Genomic DNA, 20,572 nt, shown 5'->3' with positions numbered 1-20,572 from the left:
TATATATGTACGAAATGTGTGAAAAAACAGAAGGTGCATGTTTTTTCACACATTTCGTCTTCAAATCTTGAGCTTTTCTTACATTTCTTTACCGATTTCCACACACACTTTGGACATGCTGTATCGTTTATGCTTGTATTGTATACACTACAGTTTTCTGCTGTTGCTACTGCGGCTATAATTCATACAGTGTATACAGTATATATGCAGTGTGTTCATAAACCCACATTTTCTTTTATTCTTTTCTATATATTCTGTTTTTCTTTGTTGCTCAGACAAGTAATCAACAAAAGGATCCTTTATACATCCTCTTATCTTATACAAAATTTATGTTGCACCAAGGTGAGTCACCAAGAAAGGACAACGGCACATCAGCTTTCTATGTGATATGAAGACTTACATTCATCTTGCTGGGACAGTCCGGATAGCGGGGATCTTTAGGAATCTCACATTGTCCTAATGTTCCATCCTTGACTGAAGAAAAAGAAAAAACGCAGGGTATTTATCAAAGCCTATACACACAAACACACTCCAACAAAAGACCACACGCGTCAGACACCGGCACGAATCAGCAAAAAGGCTGCACCGTTTAGTGGTTTTGTTTCCAGACATGACACAGACACAGAAGTCAAAACACAAAGAGGAAGGTGATAAAAACATGGAGGCAAGGCGAAAAATAACTACAGTGTTTTTACATCTTTGGTCGGTTATATCAAAGCATCCGTTTTGTTTTCCATTATCTAGAAATTCAATCAGATTTTATGTAAGGTTTAATTTAGCAACACAGCAACCAGCTCTGTACAATTTATATGTATAAATAGACTGAACAGGGCTTATAATGATCAAACTGGTCTTTACAGCTCTTCCCCTGAGCATTAAGTTGGTTTGTTTTTTGCATTAAAGCATACATCCTCCTGTCTTTGGACTGAACAGAGATAAATGAGAGAGCTAAAGCCAACAAGCTCCTGTCAAAGCTTGGCCTCCCCTGCTGAATGGCCAAGACTCTGCTCCATCCCACTCACTGGATTTACTATAGATAGATTGCATTAGCAGATTCATAAAAATCGTAATCTTCCCCCCTTTCTTTTTGCTCCTTTTTCCTCCTCATCCATCTCTTTCCGCTGCTCTCGGTCTTTTCTTTCTGCCTCTCCTCTCCATCCTTTTCCCCCCTCTTTTCTTCTCCTCGAAAGCCTAATTAAAGGAGCAGTTGCAGCTTCTCCGCCAGCATCCTGCCAAGCGTCATAGAGCACAATCACACAGACAAATAATTGCCAGCCATTCTGTCTGATTATCATAATAACGGCGGACCTCTCACTATGAAAAGTGCTACTGCCTGCCGCTGTCAAAACCCAACCAGGTTCAGATCAGCCCTATTTAAATTATATCAGACATTATGACCATAAGCAAATTGTCTGATACATTTTAATGAGACAGTGGGGTGAATGGTTTTCAGTCATGAAGTGCAATGTTGCGGAATCAGTAGTGGAATTGAATTGTGAATTAAATCGCGCTGTCCGATCCCTCTTCTCTGCCTCAATAAAAAAAAAAAAGGGCAGTAATTCATCACCGCGATTTAAAAACCCTGTAGTCGTGTGGTTAAGATATGGCAGTAACGATGGAGAACTGTACTGTGCTGCACAGGAGCTCTCGCACCCTGACACAAACAGTGGCTTGCTATTTGAACAGGTAATGTGCCATGAATAATGTCTGTCATGTTCTATATGATGGACCAGAAAGCCCACGCATAAATTGTTCATTCAAGTGTTAGGCTGAATCCAGGCTTGAGAGTCGGGTTTATGTGGGCAGAGGGGAAAAAAAGGGTTTTCAGATTGGATGGCTTCAGGGATTGGGCAGGGTGGATTTATCGGAGGATCAGCAGTTATAGTTGGTATTCTCCCGGTGTTGAGGGGGAAGAATGTGTGCGTCTGTGTGTGTGTGTGTGTGTCAGTTTTTTAAAATGGTACCTCTGTCGCTGGCCATGCTGCGCTGCAGGATCTGCTCCACCCTTACTGCCATGTCAGACATGTTCTGGGCTATGGCCTGAATCCGCTCCAATAGTCCTATAGGCTGAATCCTAAAACACCCAAAGAAAAAAAGAGAATATCTGAAATTATTCCAGCGACAACCATCTTCTAACGACCTACATTCTCTTCAAACAGCAATCAGGCGCCTTCAAAAGAAAGAGGACGCTATATTTCTTTTATAGCTTCCTTCCTTACTTCCATCCACCCAGTTGTATTTGTTGTTTTTCCACCCTTCAGTGAGCGTAAAGTAGTGGAAGAAACGCTAATTCTTGAGAACTTGAGGCATGAAATCGAAAAAGCTTTTAAAAACACTGACAGATCATTTATTTGTCAAGATAAAAAAAAGTAACTCTGCATATTAAAGCAGGTCCCCGGGGGAAATGAAAACAGAAGACAATTAGGTTGTTAGCAAATGTATTTCACTGCACTTGACCTCTGTGGCCGATAAGCTGTTGGCAAAACAATCAGGAAGCAATAGTTACAACAGAGAAGGATATATGGGGGATGAAACACAGAGAGAATAAAGATAAGACAAGGGGTTTGCAATATACAGTATATGCGGTGTTATAGTTCCAAGAGATTTTGAAAATCTGTAACATGTCTATGAGAAACAGAACAGTAAATTATCTGAAACTTGTTCAGCCCAGGACCTCAGTCTTAAAGTTTCATCTTACTCCAGAGCCTAGGTCTGTGCTACTGTATCTGCTCTACAAAGTGCAAACACCACAGAAGAAGAGACATCTCACCAAATGTTGCTTTTCTATGAAACAATGAACTGTCAAAGCAAAGAGGGCAAATGTTTTAGCATTTGCTGCAACACCTTGGGAATGCACTGCAACTACCTCCATTCATGGTTAATGGATTTATGCAATGAATTATTAAATATTCTTGAGAGAGACGTCTGAGAAATAAAATCCTCTCTTTCTATTGGCGTCCGAAAAAATCTGTTTTAAAGTCAGGTTGACTGCTTTGAAGCTAGTAGTGCCAAAACTAATCCACAGATTTTTTTTTTTTAATTAGTCGATTAATTGTTTGGTCAATACAATGTCAGCAAAACGTGAAACATATTCAGATATATATATATAAAATATGACATGTTATATTGACATGTAGTGTTTTGGGTACTTTCCGTTGAAGTAATTGTTGAGTGTTTAGAGAGATGAACATCTTATTTTCAAACTGTATGTGCTGCACTTGGTAGTTGAACTCTTCAAAGAGTATTTTGCATGAGGAAAAGCTTGTAAATACTTTGTTTGCAGTTACTTGTGGATCCCATTGAACTGGTGGAGTCCTTTGCAGTGTGATCCTTGTCTCTACATAACCACTCAACACACATCCAGACTCACTGGTTAATATCTGACATGCAGCAACTGAAGAGAAGTAAATCTTAATCTCAAACTTCAACATCTTAACCCTGCACATCAGCATATGACTTTACTGATTTGTTCTGCCTAGGTTATAAACAACCAAGACTCATTGATGGAACTGCTGTATCATTGCCCTGTTTAACATGAAAACAAACACATAAATTAATTTGTTTAATAAGCTCTCTTGTTATGAAGTAGTATTTCTGGAATTTACATCGCTCATTAAACAGCTCTGAACATGAGACTCACAGAAACTAATGGAACAGTGGTTCTGAGCTGGATGCAGATCAAGCAGTAAAACTGATTTCTTTGAGGCAGCATGTATTTTTTGGTGTGTGTGTGTGTGTGTGTGTGTGTGTGTGTGTGTGTGTGTGTGTGTGTGTGTGTGTGTGTGTGTTGTTGCGCCAGAGGAAAGCAATCTAACTGTGCTTATATGCACAGCTTAATATAATCCTAAACTCCAATTCCATTTTTCCACATGCTGCCCAGGAGGAAAGTAGTAACCAAACCTTCTCTTCTATAATTTAGATCAGCAGGTCAGCACAAATTCACTGACAGACACACACACAGACACTATTTACACTGTAGTGACCCTGACCCAGAAGGGGCTATCAGCTGTTGAAGAGCAAGAAGACAACCTAATTACTTTTTAAATTATATACCAGGTGCAGGTGGGCAACGTTGTTCCTGCCTGAAGATCTCACACTAATCTCCAGTGTCAACCCCTGACCTTGAGCCATGCCGTGGTTTTTAATAACCTGAGTGAGGTAAAAATGAAGCCAGGACATTTTTACCACCAAGTCAGTCTTTCCAAGTCAGCCAAAACTATTTGGCCTTTGTCACTGTAACATTTTCCAGTTTAGTCCCAGAGAGGCCAATTAAATGATTGTTAAAACTACGTGACTGAGAGTTAATCCACGGGGCATTTTGTAGAGAAAATTAAATTCTGGGAATGTATTATAAAACTACAGATGAAAATAAATGTATGCAGCATTTTTTGGCCAGAGTACAAAAAATATTTTCCCTGAGGCATTTGAAAAGCAAGTCAGGTCCTCGTCTTCGTACCTCTTCTGTCATTGTTCATCCTTTGCAGTCCACAGCAGTTTCAGAGTGGCTAGACATTAATTTCAAATAGTATTACAATGCCTTTTAATTTATTATCAGAGGTGGTTACATTATTGTGTGAGGCAGTGCATGCAGGCTCGATTGAAGTGGATATCAGAAAAGATATTTCACCGGCTGTGAGGAAGAGGGAGGTGATGTCCAGGAGCAAAACGACAGCAAAGACAGAAAACAGGAGGGAGCTTTCTCTCCTTAAACCCTGAGCAGGTACGGGCATGAGGAAATGTGTGTTACCATGGCAACCACAGAGCGCACACACAACTCAGGGTTGGAAGCTTCAACTTGTTCAGCAAGACCTCTGCTCTTTTCTTATATAAATGGCAGTGTACTTTATTTCTCCAGCTCCAGGAGAAACGCATATCATCTTCTTCAACACAGGTTTCCCGCAGCACAAGACTCTTTTCACAGCATGGACCTGCTCTACTGGGATGCCCCAGGGCTCCATACTTGGCCTTCTCCCTTTCTTCACACACTCATTTCTTAGGTCCATGTTTTTATCTTATCATTACTCTAGGCCAATGAAACTCACCTCTGGCACACAGGTTGAGCAGGAAAACTAGACAAATGTTCTGAGGACCACTTCAAGTTTACCCTTGACAGCTTTGATCTGGTGTTCTTTCCCAATCTTTTACAGCATTTTGGTATAACCACTGCAGTGAAAGTTTTGTTTAGATTTTTTTAAATCAGCAAAATTGAAATGTCCTTTTTTGGCAGGCAGGCACAATAATTGCATCACATCTGTACAGGGCCTAGCACCTGGACATGCATTGAATACATAAATACTATTAAAAATGCACTGCACACTGTACTTTAATTATTTACTATAACTACTGTATCATCAGCAGATTATTTAGATTCTTAAATAGCACATAACATTGCCAGTCCCCACTACAAAAAAACCCCAAATAAACACTAGTCAGTTTTAAAGTATCTTAATCAATTAACTTAATAACTAATACTTTTTTAAATTAATTTAGAATTACTCTAATGACATTAGTCATTAGTCATCTTGTTCAATATCTTGTACCATGATATCCTCACTGCAATCAGAGGAACACACCAGGAGAGGTAACCACTCCAAACATGTATGAATTTTAAATTCAACACAATAGTTTTGGATGCCCCTGGGGGGCCTGAGGTACACACTGATATTAAAGTAATTTCATCCAAATACAAACCACCCTCACTACATTCCTCTAGTCACTAATGTCGCAAAGCCTCACTCAAGATCACATTTGATATCCATTTATTTTATGTTCCCTTTTATGGGTTCACTTTAAAATGTCAATCCAGTTGTTTCTACTTTCTTTTGTCCTTGGTTACTAAAGCAGCAGCTCACCAGAAGCCAGCTTTCAAGCAAAACACAGGAACAGGCAAATTAGTCTGACAGTATCGGTTTTGTCTTGCTGCTCGGCTCAAATTATTAACGACCTGACAGGTGGTAAACCAGAACGATGCTGTTAGCGAACACCGAGTCAATGAATGAGCGTGCAGCTACAGACAATAAGGTCAGAGCAGGTCACCAGACTCCATCGCTTGTGAGTCAAGGTCCTGACCCGGTACGGTTTTCTTCTTATCACATTAGGCCCTACCCTCAATTGCCGAGTGCAATTATTAACACAGTCCACAATCAACAAAGGGTCCGAGGGTGTGGAAGAAAACAATTATAAGCCGCAATAACTTCTTTTTGATGAAGAAAATCCAAAGAAGCAAGATGAATACTGACATTCTTGGGACTTGGGAGTGAATTATTTATGGTTTTGAAAACAAAAAAAAAAACACTAGCAACTGTATATCAGGCATAGACATTAGAGTCTAGTGTCTATGCCTGATATACAGTTTTAAAAAAAATGCTCCTTACGCAGAAATGTGCTGAAACAGTGAGTGCTATTACTCGTAAAGAAGTAGAAGAAGATAGTATTTTCAGTCTACTGCATTTCCTTTTGTTTGTGCAAGTAATGTGCCGTCTTCCTCAGAAACTTTTTAGGGAATCATAGTCAACCTGTACTGTACATGGCAGCATTTTACATTAGCTGTATCTAATGTAAATCACAAGACAGGCCAACTTGCCGTACCTGTCCAGGGCCGAGCTGAGCTCATCCAGCCTGTGGCTGTCTGTGGTGTTACCCAGTTTAGACAGAGCATCCATCCTCTTCATAATGACCTCCAGCATTTCACTGATTTTCCTCAGCACCCCACGAGATTCTTGGCCACCGAACACTGAAAAACACACAGACAGATAGTGTGAGACAGATATTGCCAAAGTGAATCATAGAGATAGGAGGATTTAGGATAAAGAATAAAAGGAAGGAGAAAGTCATTCTAGAGAAAAAAAGTGATAAATTAGAAGAAACAAATAAGATTAAATTGTATGGCATGGTACAGTGTGTCTCTATGTAAAGTCACATTTTATTTGGCTTTGTATAATGTAGAAAATATATTTTAGTGTACCAGCAGTTTAAATCCACTAATGTAGCAAAGCCTCACTCAAGATCACATTTGATATGCATTTATTTTATGTTCCCTTTTATGGGTTCACTTTAAAACGTCAATCCAGTTGTTTCTACTTTCTTTTGTCCTTGGTTACTAAAGCAGCAGCTCACCAGAAGCCAGCTTTCCAGCAAAACACAGGAACAGGCAAATGAGTCTGACAGTATCGGTTTTGTCTTGCTGCTCGGCTCAAATTATTAACGACCTGACAGGTGGTAAACCAGAACGATGCTGTTAGCGAACACCGAGTCAATGAATGAGCCTGCAGCTACAGACAATAAGGTCAGAGCAGGTCACCAGACTCCATCGCTTGTGAGTCAAGGTCCTTACCCGGTACGGTTTTCTTCTTATCACATTAGGCCCTACCCTCAATGCCGAGTGCAATTATTAACACAGTCCACAATCACCAAAGGGTCCGAGGGCGTGGAAGAAAACACAATTATAAGCAGCAATAACTTCTTTTTTATGAAGAAAATCCAAAGAATCAAGATGAATACTGACAGTCTTGGGACTTGGGAGTGAATTATTTTTTTGTTTTGAGAAAAAAAAAAACACTAGCAACCAACAACAGCCTCATATTGTTCTCGGAGAATGGGAGTGAAAATAAAGCCTCACCTCTCCGTGTTCCCTCATCAATCGCATTAGGCTTTTGAAAACTGCAATGTGTGCAGACTCACTACTCCTGTCAGAGTTCATTTATCACTGCGCAAGCCAAAGTCACCTTTCTATAAGAAGAAATTATATTATGACCAGTAAATACAATAAGGACCAAGAGAAAAACCACCCACTGTTATTGGTCTGTGTGCTTGTGTGTATATGTGCAGTACATGTCTGTCTGTCTGTCTGTCTGTCTGTCTGTATATATATATATACACATACATACATATACATACATACATACACACACTTACAGTATATAACGTATGTGTGTTGTTGAGGTTTTAAAAAAAGAAGAGAAGCACTCGGCATCAGAAACAAGAACTACAAAATAAAGCTGCTGTCAAAGCCCAGATTATTCCTCTAAATCCTTTCCCTTTATTGCCTGTACATATTTTCTTCTTTGGCTTTGCACTGTTTCAGACATTTCTACAATATATTCAGTCAAACTGCTCTAAAGACCTTTGAATAATTCAGCAGTTAGGCAACATTGCTTTCCTTCCACAGACAGAAAGAGACTAAATTAATTCCCATTCAGATTTGCAGCTTTATAGCAGCAGTGTAACAATACATTTTAAAAGAGGAATGACACAGGATAGTAAAGGAGATGAGATATAGAAAGGATTTAAGCACTGCAGGGTAATTTATTACTACATTGTCCACTCCAGTAAACACATTCTGCTCATTGCTGCCCACCAACTGTCTGAAACCTGTTGCATGCAACTGTAGGACCAAACCTTGAACACCAAAATCACCAAAACAATTACTGTACCATTCTTTGGTACATTTATTTTTTCGTGGACTTCAGACTATTTGCTAAGTTCAGATGATCCTCTTTCAGCTCCAGTGTACTTGCTGCACTAAATCTAAGCAAAGCCTCCGGGTTAAAATGTGGGAAGAACACACATTTCTCCACAGTAATGTTCCGCGCACACATTGTGCTCGTAAATCACCATTACCGAGACCCAACACCCTTCCTACGCAGTACATTTTTAGAACTGAGCCTTGTTTGCAATCAACTGTTCATCAGACTACTTTTTACTCTTGCTTCCTGCTGCCTCTTGGGAAACATCGGCTAATGTGTTTTCTTTTCCAATGCACAGTCCGGCGCGCTGAAAGTGGTGTAGCAGGAGCTGATGGTTTCCAATGTAGAGCCTCCTCTGTGTCATTCCTCATCTGCTGGTTAATAAAGGGCCGATTTAGCAGCAGCTAATCTCCTTTAACGACTCAATTTCGGAAGTGCCACAGCACAATCGATATCATGAACAAATTCCAATTAGATCACCGTTTGTACTGTAGCCTGCTCTGGGCATTGCAAAACACTGGCCAACCAGCTATAAACAACTGCCCGTAGAGAGAGACACACTGGCTACATGCATTGCTAACGGTTTTACTTTAACAGGCTGCTGAAATCACAACTGAAGATCGCAGAAAAGAATGGAGAATGCAAAAGAATATCGAATACGTCTCGAAGCACACACTATTTTAACAATGAACACTCATTCCCAGACAATGCAGTGCTTGGTAAGAGAAGCGAGCCTGTAACCGGAAGGTCATTGGTTTGTTGGTAGATTAGAATTGTGTTCAGCTTCAAAAGTTCACCAGAGAACATGTGCTTGCATATAGGTGTTAGAGGTCCAAGAGGTGCCAGTGCTTTTATTGATCAGTCCGTCTATGGTTAATTTAGATATGGCCTCTCACAACTGAATTCACAGATCACTATAAAACAACATGACAGACTGAATCTCTTTCCAAGTGCTTCAGTCAATTTCATTAAAATTCCCCAAATACAGCCAGCAAGTCCTTCAGTTGGAGGCTATGATTCAGATTTTTCATTAGTGACGCACAATTGATTTATAGAGAGCCACAAACAAAATCATATTTACAAGAAAGAGTGGCAGTGCACCTCACCTCCTTGGCCCTCATGCAGCATCAGGATTTAGACGCTGCCTGACATTTTCTCAGAGAGAGGTTCTGAACACAGCGTCTCACAACACTGAGCTGATTCTACCACCAGCAACGCCAATATTCACACGGTGTGCAATCATTTAAACCGAAGGTGTATACGTTTATTTCATTTATTCTCCAAGATAAAATACCTGAACGCCTAATGAGTATGAGAAATTTAGCATGTTGCTTTAATGAACATTTTCTTTAAATAAGGACAATGCTGCAGCACTTGCGCCGCACAAACACACACACACACGTATGCAATACTGCATAACAGAACAGAACGTACAACAGTAGAAGGGATGCAAGGAAGATGCAATAAAGTTGCTGCAATAAAACCAGTCTCACCTTAAATCAGCAGTAAAATGAAATGACCAACTTTACCAGAACTAAAAGCTTCCACACTACAATTAACTAAAGTTGTAGACTTTGTGTTTTGTTTTCTGTTAATAGAGCCATTTGTTCAACATCAACAGAATCCAGTGAAACATATAGCTTCATAACATTGCATATAAACTTTTTATTTTACAATGAGCTCAATAAATTTCATTTAATGTTTATTTGAATAGGGACAGATGCTTAGACATAGACATTTGTGCAATAAATTTCCAATGTACAGCATCACAGCATTTATACTTATTGCTAATTTCCAATGCCCGTCCCTAGAAGGGCTTTTAAACAGTCATAAAAAGAAATATTAAACATCGCCACAATTAAAATACATGAAGCACATAAACATACACACACCCATACACCATCCCACGCCGTCCGACCCCTATATGTGACTACAGGTCTGATTATCAATTAAAAACTAGTTTAATTTTAAAAAGTTTATTATTTTGTATTGCTTTTAGCTCAATGGGCAGCTCATTCAATGCCTTAGCTCCCTTAATAGAGAATTATGTCTGGCCAAAGGAGGTTTTTCTAAAGGATATTTTACAGTTCCCTGCTATTGTGTTTCTAGTGGACAAAAGGCTGTAATGGTTGCACCATGTCACAGAGAGCCTAAGGAGCCTGTTAACGTAAGCACTTCCAGATGAGATTGGAATTTGCAAATGCATTGTAGTTGTCAAATCCTAACATGTTCAGATCTTTCAGGACGTGACAATGATGTGATTTGGTTGGCCTTTTGCCCAATATTTTCAATGCACAATTGTAGAGTCTCTCTAATGGTTTAGTCACATATGGACTTGCCTGCGACCATGAGGTAGCACAATAACTGAGTGAAAACATCATTGTGTGCATCAATGTTTTGGCAGCATCAAAGGTTAGACAGTCCCTAATTAGTCTAAATAAATATAAGTTGGCTTTGACGGTTCTGTCTTATTTTTTCACCTGATTGTCAAATTTCAGGAGAGGGTCCAGCATTAAACAGAGGTACTTTATCTCTGGAACTTGCTCTGTGAGCAGACAGTTTATCATGACATCTAATTTGGTTGATGTAAGCCGTTTTCCAGAGGAAAAACAGATACAAAGATTTTTACATTAAAGTGCTCATATTATGCTCATTTTCAGGTTCATAATTGTATTTAGAGGTTGTACCAGAATAGGTTTATGTTGTTTCATTTTCCAAAAAAATGTTTGTCTCTGAAGTAAAGGCTGGACTACAATAGAGCTGTTTGGAGCAGTTTGTGAACAGTGTTTTCTGTTGGAAATGGCAATTCCCTTTGGTGGGGGACTTTGGGCTTTTTCACTTTGTAAACCTAAAACGTGCACAAAAAATATATATAAACACAATAAAGGAAAGGGGAAAATCCAAAAAGCATAATATGAGCACTTTAAATGTCAGGCATGCATTTTCAAGCCATCGGGCTATTGCATCCAGGTGTATCGATAGTTGTTCTGCAACAGCCTAGCCTGTTTTACCATAGGCATACAGACATGTGTCGTCTGCGTACATTTGTAAACCTGCCCCTTTGCATGATTCAGGAAGGTCATTTATATATAGGCTAAAGAGCATCGGTCCAAAAATTGAGCCCTGAGGGATTCCGGTTTTACACTTCAAAAAAAGAAGAATTTTTATTGTTAATGTTAACGAATTGTTCCCAATTCAGAAGGTATGATATAAACCAAGATAATGCTTTTTCAGAAAAATTATACTTTGATAGTTTGGAGATAAGAATGTTATGGTTTACTGTGTCAAACGCCTTTTTGAGGTCTAGAAAGACGGCCATCACCAAGTTTTTTTTTTTTCCAGTAAATAAACAGTTTGCACTTTCTGTGGCGAATTTAGATATCAACCCAAATTGTAAAAGGTGCAGATAGTTATTTATTTATTCATTCATGGGTGAGCCGTTACTTGTGTTGCCACAATCTTTTCCAAAACTTTGAGAAAACAGGAAGGATATTTATTGGCCGATAATTGCCTGATCCGCTGCCCCAGATTTAAAAATTGGAATGACTCTAGCTTGTTGCCATATTTGGGGAATTTTCCACAAGTCATGGAGGTGTTGATCAGGTGAGTTAATGGTTCAGCCAATATATTACAATTCCTTTTCAAGAAAGAAATGTCCATTGTTGGAAAGATCTTTAGGAGTATGTGGTTCTTCACCTGTGGTAGTAGGCCAACCAGGCTGATTAAAATTATTCACAAATTCCTGATCTGACCCAATAAAATACTCGTTAAATGCTTGTGCAAGTTGTCCACTTTCTGAAATTATTACATAACCTATTTTAAGTTCATGTGCATCTTTTTATCAGTGTGCGGAGGTTTCAGCAAACTGTTGAGTTGTTTCCAGATTAATGAATTATTGAAAGAAATACAATGGAAAATAGAAATACAGTGTTTCTACTGTACATTTAGTCATTTATTCATTCATCAACAAAACAGCTGATTATAGCTGTGTGTCATGTTTGATTTATATTAAAAAAAAAAAAAAAAAAATCTCCTCCCCACTGGCATAATTCAGAGGCCAATAAATCCTGTCATCCCTGATTTGCATACCGGCTTGCTAGTTTTCTCAGTAAGGTGCCTCCGGGTCACACCTCTCCATCTCACCTGTCACCAGGATAAATTCATGTATTCCCTCCTCCCGCACACACACACACACACACACACACACACACACACACACACACACACACACACACACACACACACACACACACACACACACACACACACACACACACACACACACACACACACACACACACACACACACACACACACACACACACACACACACACACACACACACACACACACACACACAAACGTCCTTTCACTCCCAATCATCTATTTATTACAGAAAAGGCTGATTGAGATCGAGTTTCTCTCTTCTTTTTGGCATGGTGGCAACTGACAGATCCAGGCGCTATTAGAGCAGAAAACCTCTGTCACTTATCCTCTAAGCAGCTCCAGGCTCTTATTGCACCTGACAGCCTGGGGGGGAAAAGCCTGCAGAATTCTTTTTTAAACTTGTTGCTTCAATTGAAACCTGAATCGGTCTTTTCCATTAGTTATCTCCCCTGACCCTCCCCACAGTACACAGAAGTGGACCAACCAGTTTGGTTTAGAAGCATGGCAATGTTTTATGAAACTGCACATTGAAACACTGCAACCTTACGTTGATTGATTTACCACAGCAAGCAACTTAAAAAGGTAAGGAAAGGCTGACACAGAGCTCATGGTCTGCTATACCCTTATTAAAAATAAAAAAATTAAAACCACACTCACAAGTGTCTCAGCATACAATCATTTTCCAGGACGGGAGTTCAATTCTCTTATGTGCTGTCACTGCTCAGACTGTGCAAAACCATAAAAGTATGATGAGCATTTGCATTAACATATTTCCTGTTTTCACACAGAAAATTCAAAAGAAACAACAAAAATAGAAAATGCTACCTAAACCAAGTCAGGAAGTAAAATTCCTGACCCAGTTTGCAGCTCACCCTACATACACCCCTGCATACAAAATTCACTTCAAGCTAAAGTCTCTATGTTGCTTGTGCATTAATTACTTTGAAAATGATTGCGTGTACTGCATGTCCATGTTCACGGCCACACTCCGATAAAAAGGTAATAACGTTGCAGCAGCTAATTTTCAGAAACAATCAAAACACTAACACTTAATTTCGCACTACTTCCCCCAAGAGACAATTTGATCATCTGAGGTCTATACCAACACTTTATTTTATTTTACACACAAAATTAAATCAACGCAGACTGTTTCTTCTCAACAGACAATTCTACAAAAGACTAATACACAAGCAAGCAGCGGTGGAGACAACAAATAAAACACATAAACAAACAATTTCTCTAAAATGTGTCTATTGTAAATGGCAAACAATACCAAGATCAAATGGTCCTTTAAATTAAAGATGCTGGATGCCACAAAGCCGTAAACAATAGAAGCAATCTGAGACACAGAAAACATATTTGCAGTTGAATCTGGTAACTGCCCATCTAGGCAAACAACACACAAATCGGTACAACCCCTGTTGTGTCTTTCTAAGAGAAAATCACTGGTCTTTCCGGGTGACAGGAGATTGTTAAAGAGTGAACAATGAGCAGTCATTTTTGACTCACATCTCTTTTTTTTGTCAAACACAGAGCCTGGCAGTGAGCAGCATATTCACTGCCAGTTCTTCCTAATTACCGGTGAAAATGCATCAGTAGCAAAGGTCAGTTTGTTTTATTCATAGCATCTAAACACGCTGCAGGAGAGCGCTTCTCTTTCAAACAGATTACTTATCCCATTTTTTTTATTCTAACAGAGTACTGAAGTGTACAGCTTTGATAGACCTGCAAATGCCACACCCTTCCGAGGAGCGAAGTAAGGAAAGACTCATTTTCATGCATTGCGTAGTGAGGACTGCTGAGCCATGAAATAAAAAAAAAGTTCTGTCAGAGTCTGTGAAAGGATCGCAGTAAACAGGATACTGAACACGACGCTCCTTCCACACCTGATGCTCTGCTACGTGACTCTGATTGATGAAAACTTAGGTAGGTTTTCCTTTACATTTAATCCTGCAGCTGCAGTAGTCCTGCCATCCAAAAGGTAGTTGAACATTATTGCTTTATTTTTCTTTCCAGAGCAATTTCAAAAATATTTGTGGGTTGTTGTGGAAATAGTATTTAGCACAATAAATATAAAAGGGGCAAATATGTATATAAATATCAAATACAGGGGGTAAAGTCAGAAGAAAAAAAATCTGCCTTCGTTGAGAGATGCAACACAGTTTGCCTGCAGCGTAACGTTTTTCCAAGGGGACGGGAGCTAAAAAAAGCTCAGGTAATGGAGCTTGCAGGTTGGAATAAAGCACGCATTAAAATCTGAACCATTTAGTCTTGCCGTGACAAGGTAAAACCTGAGCGCCTCCTAGGCCTATTTCTTCCTTTGTGGTAAAGCTGCAGTAAGACCCCCGTTGAAAAAGGACACACTGTGAAGGTGGTCTTCAAAGAGCTTATTAGAAAGCTACAGTAGACCTCTGGAGCTTTTAAGATATCTAGGATCAAACGCTTCTGACTTTCATGCTTGCCACTCTGGTAAAAAATCCATTCCCTCTGTCCCCCCATCATTAGCTTCCTGTGCCTTCAAAAGGAAGTAATGAATGAACTGCATGCATATTAAAACTGGATATATTACTTGGTCAAGTGTCAAAGAGTGCAACATTATTTTATAGAAATATGTAAGGACATAGAGCCTGTTTTTGGCCGTGCAAACCTTAAAAAAGCATGTTTATGAGTCCTGGAGCATCTTAGGTAAGATGTTCGACAAAGATAATATCAAAATATGGTAGCAAGGACTGAGCTGGAAAAAAAAAAAAATACAAAAATATGGTAGCAAGGACTGAGCTGGAAAAAAAAAAAAAAACATACAAAAATATGGTAGCAAGGACTGAGCTGGAATAAAAAAAAACATAAAGAGGTAGAGGCAGGAAGGCAGCAATGCAAAGAGGTGAGAGAGAAACAGAAAATAATTGCATATTTTTCTTCACAGGCTCTCCAGGAAATCGTTGCCAGTCACAAGACGGGCAATAAACGGGGGTTAGTGGGTTCTCTCAGCACAGCCTTGCCATTTTGTGTGCCCTTTCAGATTCAAAACATTGTGCATGTTAAGGTGCCGCCACTGATTTTTACATTTCACGCATGAATGTATGTCACACACACATGTTGACTGACAACATGGGTGCAGGTGTGCATGTCCTGTAGCTCTCCACAGCAGCAGAGGCTGGATGGGCGTGTATTATCAAGTTGCTGCTTCACTGAACAATTCATCCCGGCTTGTCCATTCCGCTAACTCCCCGTGCCGCTAATCCTCATTCCTAAAGCACATAAATACAAACACACGTACACACACAGGGTGAGAATTTACATATCTTGACTTTCCCTGGTTAGCGGCGAGGCAGTGTTTAATGAGCTAGAGGCCGAATGCCTTTCCTTGGCTGCAGCCTGTGAGTGGTTAATTAATCAGACAGCTCCCCTGTCTTCCACTGCCCTCTCCCTTTCCCTCCTTTACCCCCCACATCCCCTGCCTTACTACAATTTCAGAATAACACTTATTTTCCCCAAAGAGGTGCTTCAACTATGAGCCAATATTTACAATCATTCAAGTGAGTCAGTCAAACACATTTCAATACTTTACATCCTGCACAACAAACAACCACAGGGCGACATGCTGTTCACCGATTGGCCCAAAGATGGACTGCATTATTCAGGAGGGATGAAATGATTACCGTCACCTCATGTGCATTGCTTCTTCCCGTGCCAGCTCGTAGCCATCACAGAGGATGACACGCACTGTCAACAATTGTTCCAGGTGGCGATAAAAAGGTGAGAGACAAAAGTCCAAAAGCTAACACCGACTCTCCCAAATGGCTAGTGCTGTAGTGGTTTAGGCAGAGGCACACAGCGTAAACACAGAGAACGTGCTGCGAAAGATAACACGTTTCTCTCAGGGATGGTGTCTCCGAAATTGTTTGGATTTTTTTTTCCGCCCGTGGCTTTGATTTGTTTGTTTTGATGTCTGTGAAGGCAAAGTCAATGATGGTGGCTGCATTTGAGTGGCCATTTGGACTTTAAACGATCAGAGTTGTCTAAAGGAAGTTGTCAGTCATCTGGATATCAAGGAGACCTTTTTTTTTATAACCAAAACATGATCACTTGTGCTTTGTGACTGAAAAAGACATCAGGGATTCGACATCTCTAGTAGTGGTTTACTGTCTTATAAACATTATACTATTAATTAGTCATATTAATTTCACTTTTAAATCTTAACTGCCAGATTTATACATGATAACTTCAGTTTGCTTCAGTGAGCTTACAAGAGTGAACTACCTCCCCCACAAAATTCACAAAACGGTAAATCCCACCTCAGCCTCTACACATTTGCAGTTACTAGTTTGACTAATAAAAATGAGTTAATGTGGGTCAGAACAAGTTCATGTGGGCACTGAGCAGAGATGAAAGCTGGTGTAAAAGAAGATGGAGCCTCTCTGGGCGACATATACCCCCCCCGACACATTCATGATGAGCAAAGTGTGCAGCTCTGTCAGCCCCCTGGCAGCAATCAAGAAGCCCCACGAAGCACCCAGCATGTTTCCCAGGCTGTCCATTACCAGTGCAGGGCACAGCCACTGCATTCAGAGGCGACCAAGTAGCACTGACGCATAACTGCAGGCTTACCTTCGGCTCGCACCGTGAAGGGGGAATCTCCGGGTCTCTTGGCCGAGAACTGGCCCCCGAGGGACGTCATTAGAAAGCACAAGCTGAAGAAGCCAATCCCCACCACAAAGATCCTGCAGCAGATAAACAGAGACAAGGGGGTGATTAAGTGACACAAGAACACGACAGGGTTAGACGAATACAGAGGACAGACGAGGATGAGAAAGAAGAAGTAGAAAGTTATGAAACGAGGCATGTGTGTGCCATAGAGTTCACGTCAACATTGGCTCTTTGAGACACCATCACTCTAAGTCCTTTGTGAGGCTACATGGAGCGTGGAGACATTATTGTGAAGTTCATATTGTACCAATCAACCCATAGAAAAGCATTGTGAACTCGCTTGACTGTGTCATCTCAAATGAACCATTACATGGATGGGTTTTCTGCATCACACTGTGCTCAGTGAAGTAACATCCAAAAATGAAAGCATTAAATTACAGGCGGATGGCTGCGTTTTGGAAAGAACAGCAAACACGCAGCAAACATGTTTCAAGTTTCGGAAGGTTTGGAAAACAAAATGCTATGGGACCGAATAGCCCAAAACGGACTCATCTGGCACGCTCCAGGAGTCGTGCTGAGAAAATGTTTGGAAATAACCCTTTTTTAATAGAGGGGAACTGCAGGACAGATTGTCGCACTTCCATTCTATACACCACAACTTGCTTTCCTGAATTTTTATAAGGCAGAAAACTGACACCAGAGAGCCTGCAGAGAGATAGTGCCATTATATTACTATCCAATATGTTAGGTAAGGGGGAAAAACTGGGATTTGATGATCAGGGCAGCGTGCACGCTGTGTGGGAAAACACAAGTATATGATTCTACAGTGAGATCCATCCACTGAACTGTACAGTATGTGAGCTGCATGTTAAATCAGGACTCTGGAGCCATAATGTGAAACACCACTGTATTTACTCAGAAAGCTGTAAAACATCAGGGAACTTTATGTCTGACAGCTGCTGCCCTACTGGCACGGACCCCATCACTGCATGGTGATTCCTAATTTTGTTAATGCTAATGAGTCCTAGAGCTTGTGTACAACCTATCTGGTAAAACTTGGAAGTTTTAATGAGTTTAGATCAGCTTGAGTTGCTTTTAACTCATATCCAGCTGCTGCTAGTGCTGGGAGTTTTAGCTGTGCAAGCAAACGTTAATTATAGCACAGCAGGCATCCAATTAATGGTCTGAACTTGTAGACAAAAAATGCATAAATTTTTTACATTTACTTGGCGCCTTATTTTGCTGTTTCTTTTCTGTATTCCTTTCAATTCCATCATAGAATTTTTCATTTTTTGATGATGCAGAATAAAAAACAACCATCCCAATGTATAAAAACCAGCCAAAGGAATGCAGTCTATTGTTATCATTTATCAGTGAATAGAGGAAATGTTTCAAGCTGTAAGTTAATAGATCGAGGAGAACATGTTCTTACCTGAATGGTTTGAAAGTGAGAAGACATCTCCTCACCATAATGCAAAGGTCGCTGCTGGCTGCAATCATTTTCCACACACGCTGAAAGCGCCGGCTCTCCTTAACATTGTGCGAGTCTGTTGTGTAACAACCAGCGTCAAAACCATAACTTTCAACCACAGTCCTGAGGATTGGCAGAGTGCGTGACGACGCAGGCAACTTCCGATCCCGACAGCTGTCAGTGTTGTGCTGTGTGTGTGCGCGTGAAAAACTTCTGCGGGAATCCCGCCGGTGCGTCCTGCTGCAGCAGTGGGTCCGGGTCCTTTTCGATTCTGCAGAGGAATAAATATGTGCAAAAAAAAATAAATATGCGACTATCCTTTAATCAGTTATGCTTGTATCCCTAACACTGTTGGAGATACAACGGAATCGGGTGCAACAACACATGTCTGCCGAGTTCCTTGAATTCCTCTGAGTGGAGAACACTGACTGACTGACTGGCTCTCTTCTTTCATTGTGCGAGTAGCTCCTTCGCTGTGGCTCGTTTACTCATAGCGCCATCTAACGCCTCGTACTGGAAAACGAAATATTTCTTTTTCTGTGTTAAAACACCTGGATGAAAAAACCGACAATAATTAAAGCGGTATAATATTGGAAACAAGTCAAATGAATGCAACTGTTGGGTAATGATGATGCATAAACAGGCCAAATAGGCAACAAGTCCTTCTCATTGATGCCAGGTAACTTATTCATCATGACACGAAACTGATCTGATCCAGTGGCAGATTAATTCACTATATAGTTTTATCAATGAAATTCATTAGTCTTCAAACATACATTTAGCGCCTTTTTTAAAACTACTGTTAACAGAGAGAATTGCCTTTGTGGTTTCAGGAGACATTTCAGCACCGCGGACAGCTCCGACGTCCCGACGGGGACGCTGCAGACGGACAGCAGCTCAGCAGCGACTCCCAGCGGACTGAACACATAATACACTGACCGCTCTGTGCTGAATTCAAAAAGGTAATGGTTTCCTATTTCCAGGAAAAACGCCACTTTAACCTTTATGTATGGCCTTTATTAAGGCATTGTAGAACTTGGAGATGAAAACCGGCAGGTTATTCTTTACAGATAGCGGTCTTTCAAGGGAAAAGTGTAATTGTGCTTTTATTTGAGAATTCTTCCATGGGGAAAATTACACTATAATACCTTCCTGATAATATAAAAAACGTTGGCTTTTAACTTGATTTAAAAAGGGACATTTCATTACACTATTGAAAAGTTAATACATTGTGAAATGTAATACGTAATACACTTACACTACGACTGTGTACCCTCTTAAAGTCATCAAGGAAAGAGTGACCATCAACAAGTCAAAGGCCACATCCAGTGTCAGCCTAATATATAGCAAGCGGCAGCATGCTCTGTTGCCATGGAAACAGTTTTCACTCTTACTACGTTGGGTCTTGGCTCTTCCTGGCACCGTTTTTTGCCTGTCGGCCCGCAGCCCAGAGACACTGGCTCTGCTGACATTACAAGCCAGAGCTGAGATTTAAAATTCACCAATGGTCCGGTCACATTCACTTACTGTGAAATGACAACATGACTGGTCTTCATCTTCATCTTCATCTTCATCATCTGCTGCAGAGCTTCATTACAAAACTCAACAAGAGTCTCAGTGAAACAAAGCAGATTGTGTGTGTGTGTGTGTGTGTGTGTGTGTGTGTGTGTGTGTGTGTGTGTGTGTGTCAGTCAGAAATAATTTTTTTGTTTTTTCCCTTATATTTAAAAGCAATATAGCTTTGGCTGCACAAATGAGCAAAACACTTAAGAGATAAGCAAGTGTTCATTGAATATAAGATAAGCTCTCGCACTTTCAATGA

The 20,572-nt window shown here is 40.2% G+C and overlaps 1 protein-coding gene across 1 annotated transcript in view; it reads right to left on the bottom strand.

Moving 5' to 3' along the window:
* The window catches only part of LOC120575181 (alpha-1,6-mannosylglycoprotein 6-beta-N-acetylglucosaminyltransferase B), a 61,053-nt gene that overhangs the window by 36,289 nt on the left and 4,192 nt on the right, over window positions 1-20,572 (bottom strand). Inside the window, exons 2-6 of the mRNA XM_039825837.1 lie at window positions 18,712-19,021; window positions 17,241-17,353; window positions 6,589-6,733; window positions 1,965-2,074; window positions 401-474 (exon numbers count right to left, since the gene is read on the bottom strand). Coding sequence (XP_039681771.1) covers window positions 401-474; window positions 1,965-2,074; window positions 6,589-6,733; window positions 17,241-17,353; window positions 18,712-18,779 — 510 coding nt within the window. The 5' untranslated portion in view covers window positions 18,780-19,021. The remainder of the gene's footprint in view (window positions 1-400; window positions 475-1,964; window positions 2,075-6,588; window positions 6,734-17,240; window positions 17,354-18,711; window positions 19,022-20,572) is intronic.

Source organism: Perca fluviatilis, chromosome 15, assembly GCF_010015445.1.
Source record: "Perca fluviatilis chromosome 15, GENO_Pfluv_1.0, whole genome shotgun sequence".
Lineage (NCBI taxonomy): Eukaryota > Metazoa > Chordata > Actinopteri > Perciformes > Percidae > Perca > Perca fluviatilis.
Note: the sequence above shows the minus strand (reverse complement) of the source record. Positions and strands in the feature narration are given on the sequence as shown.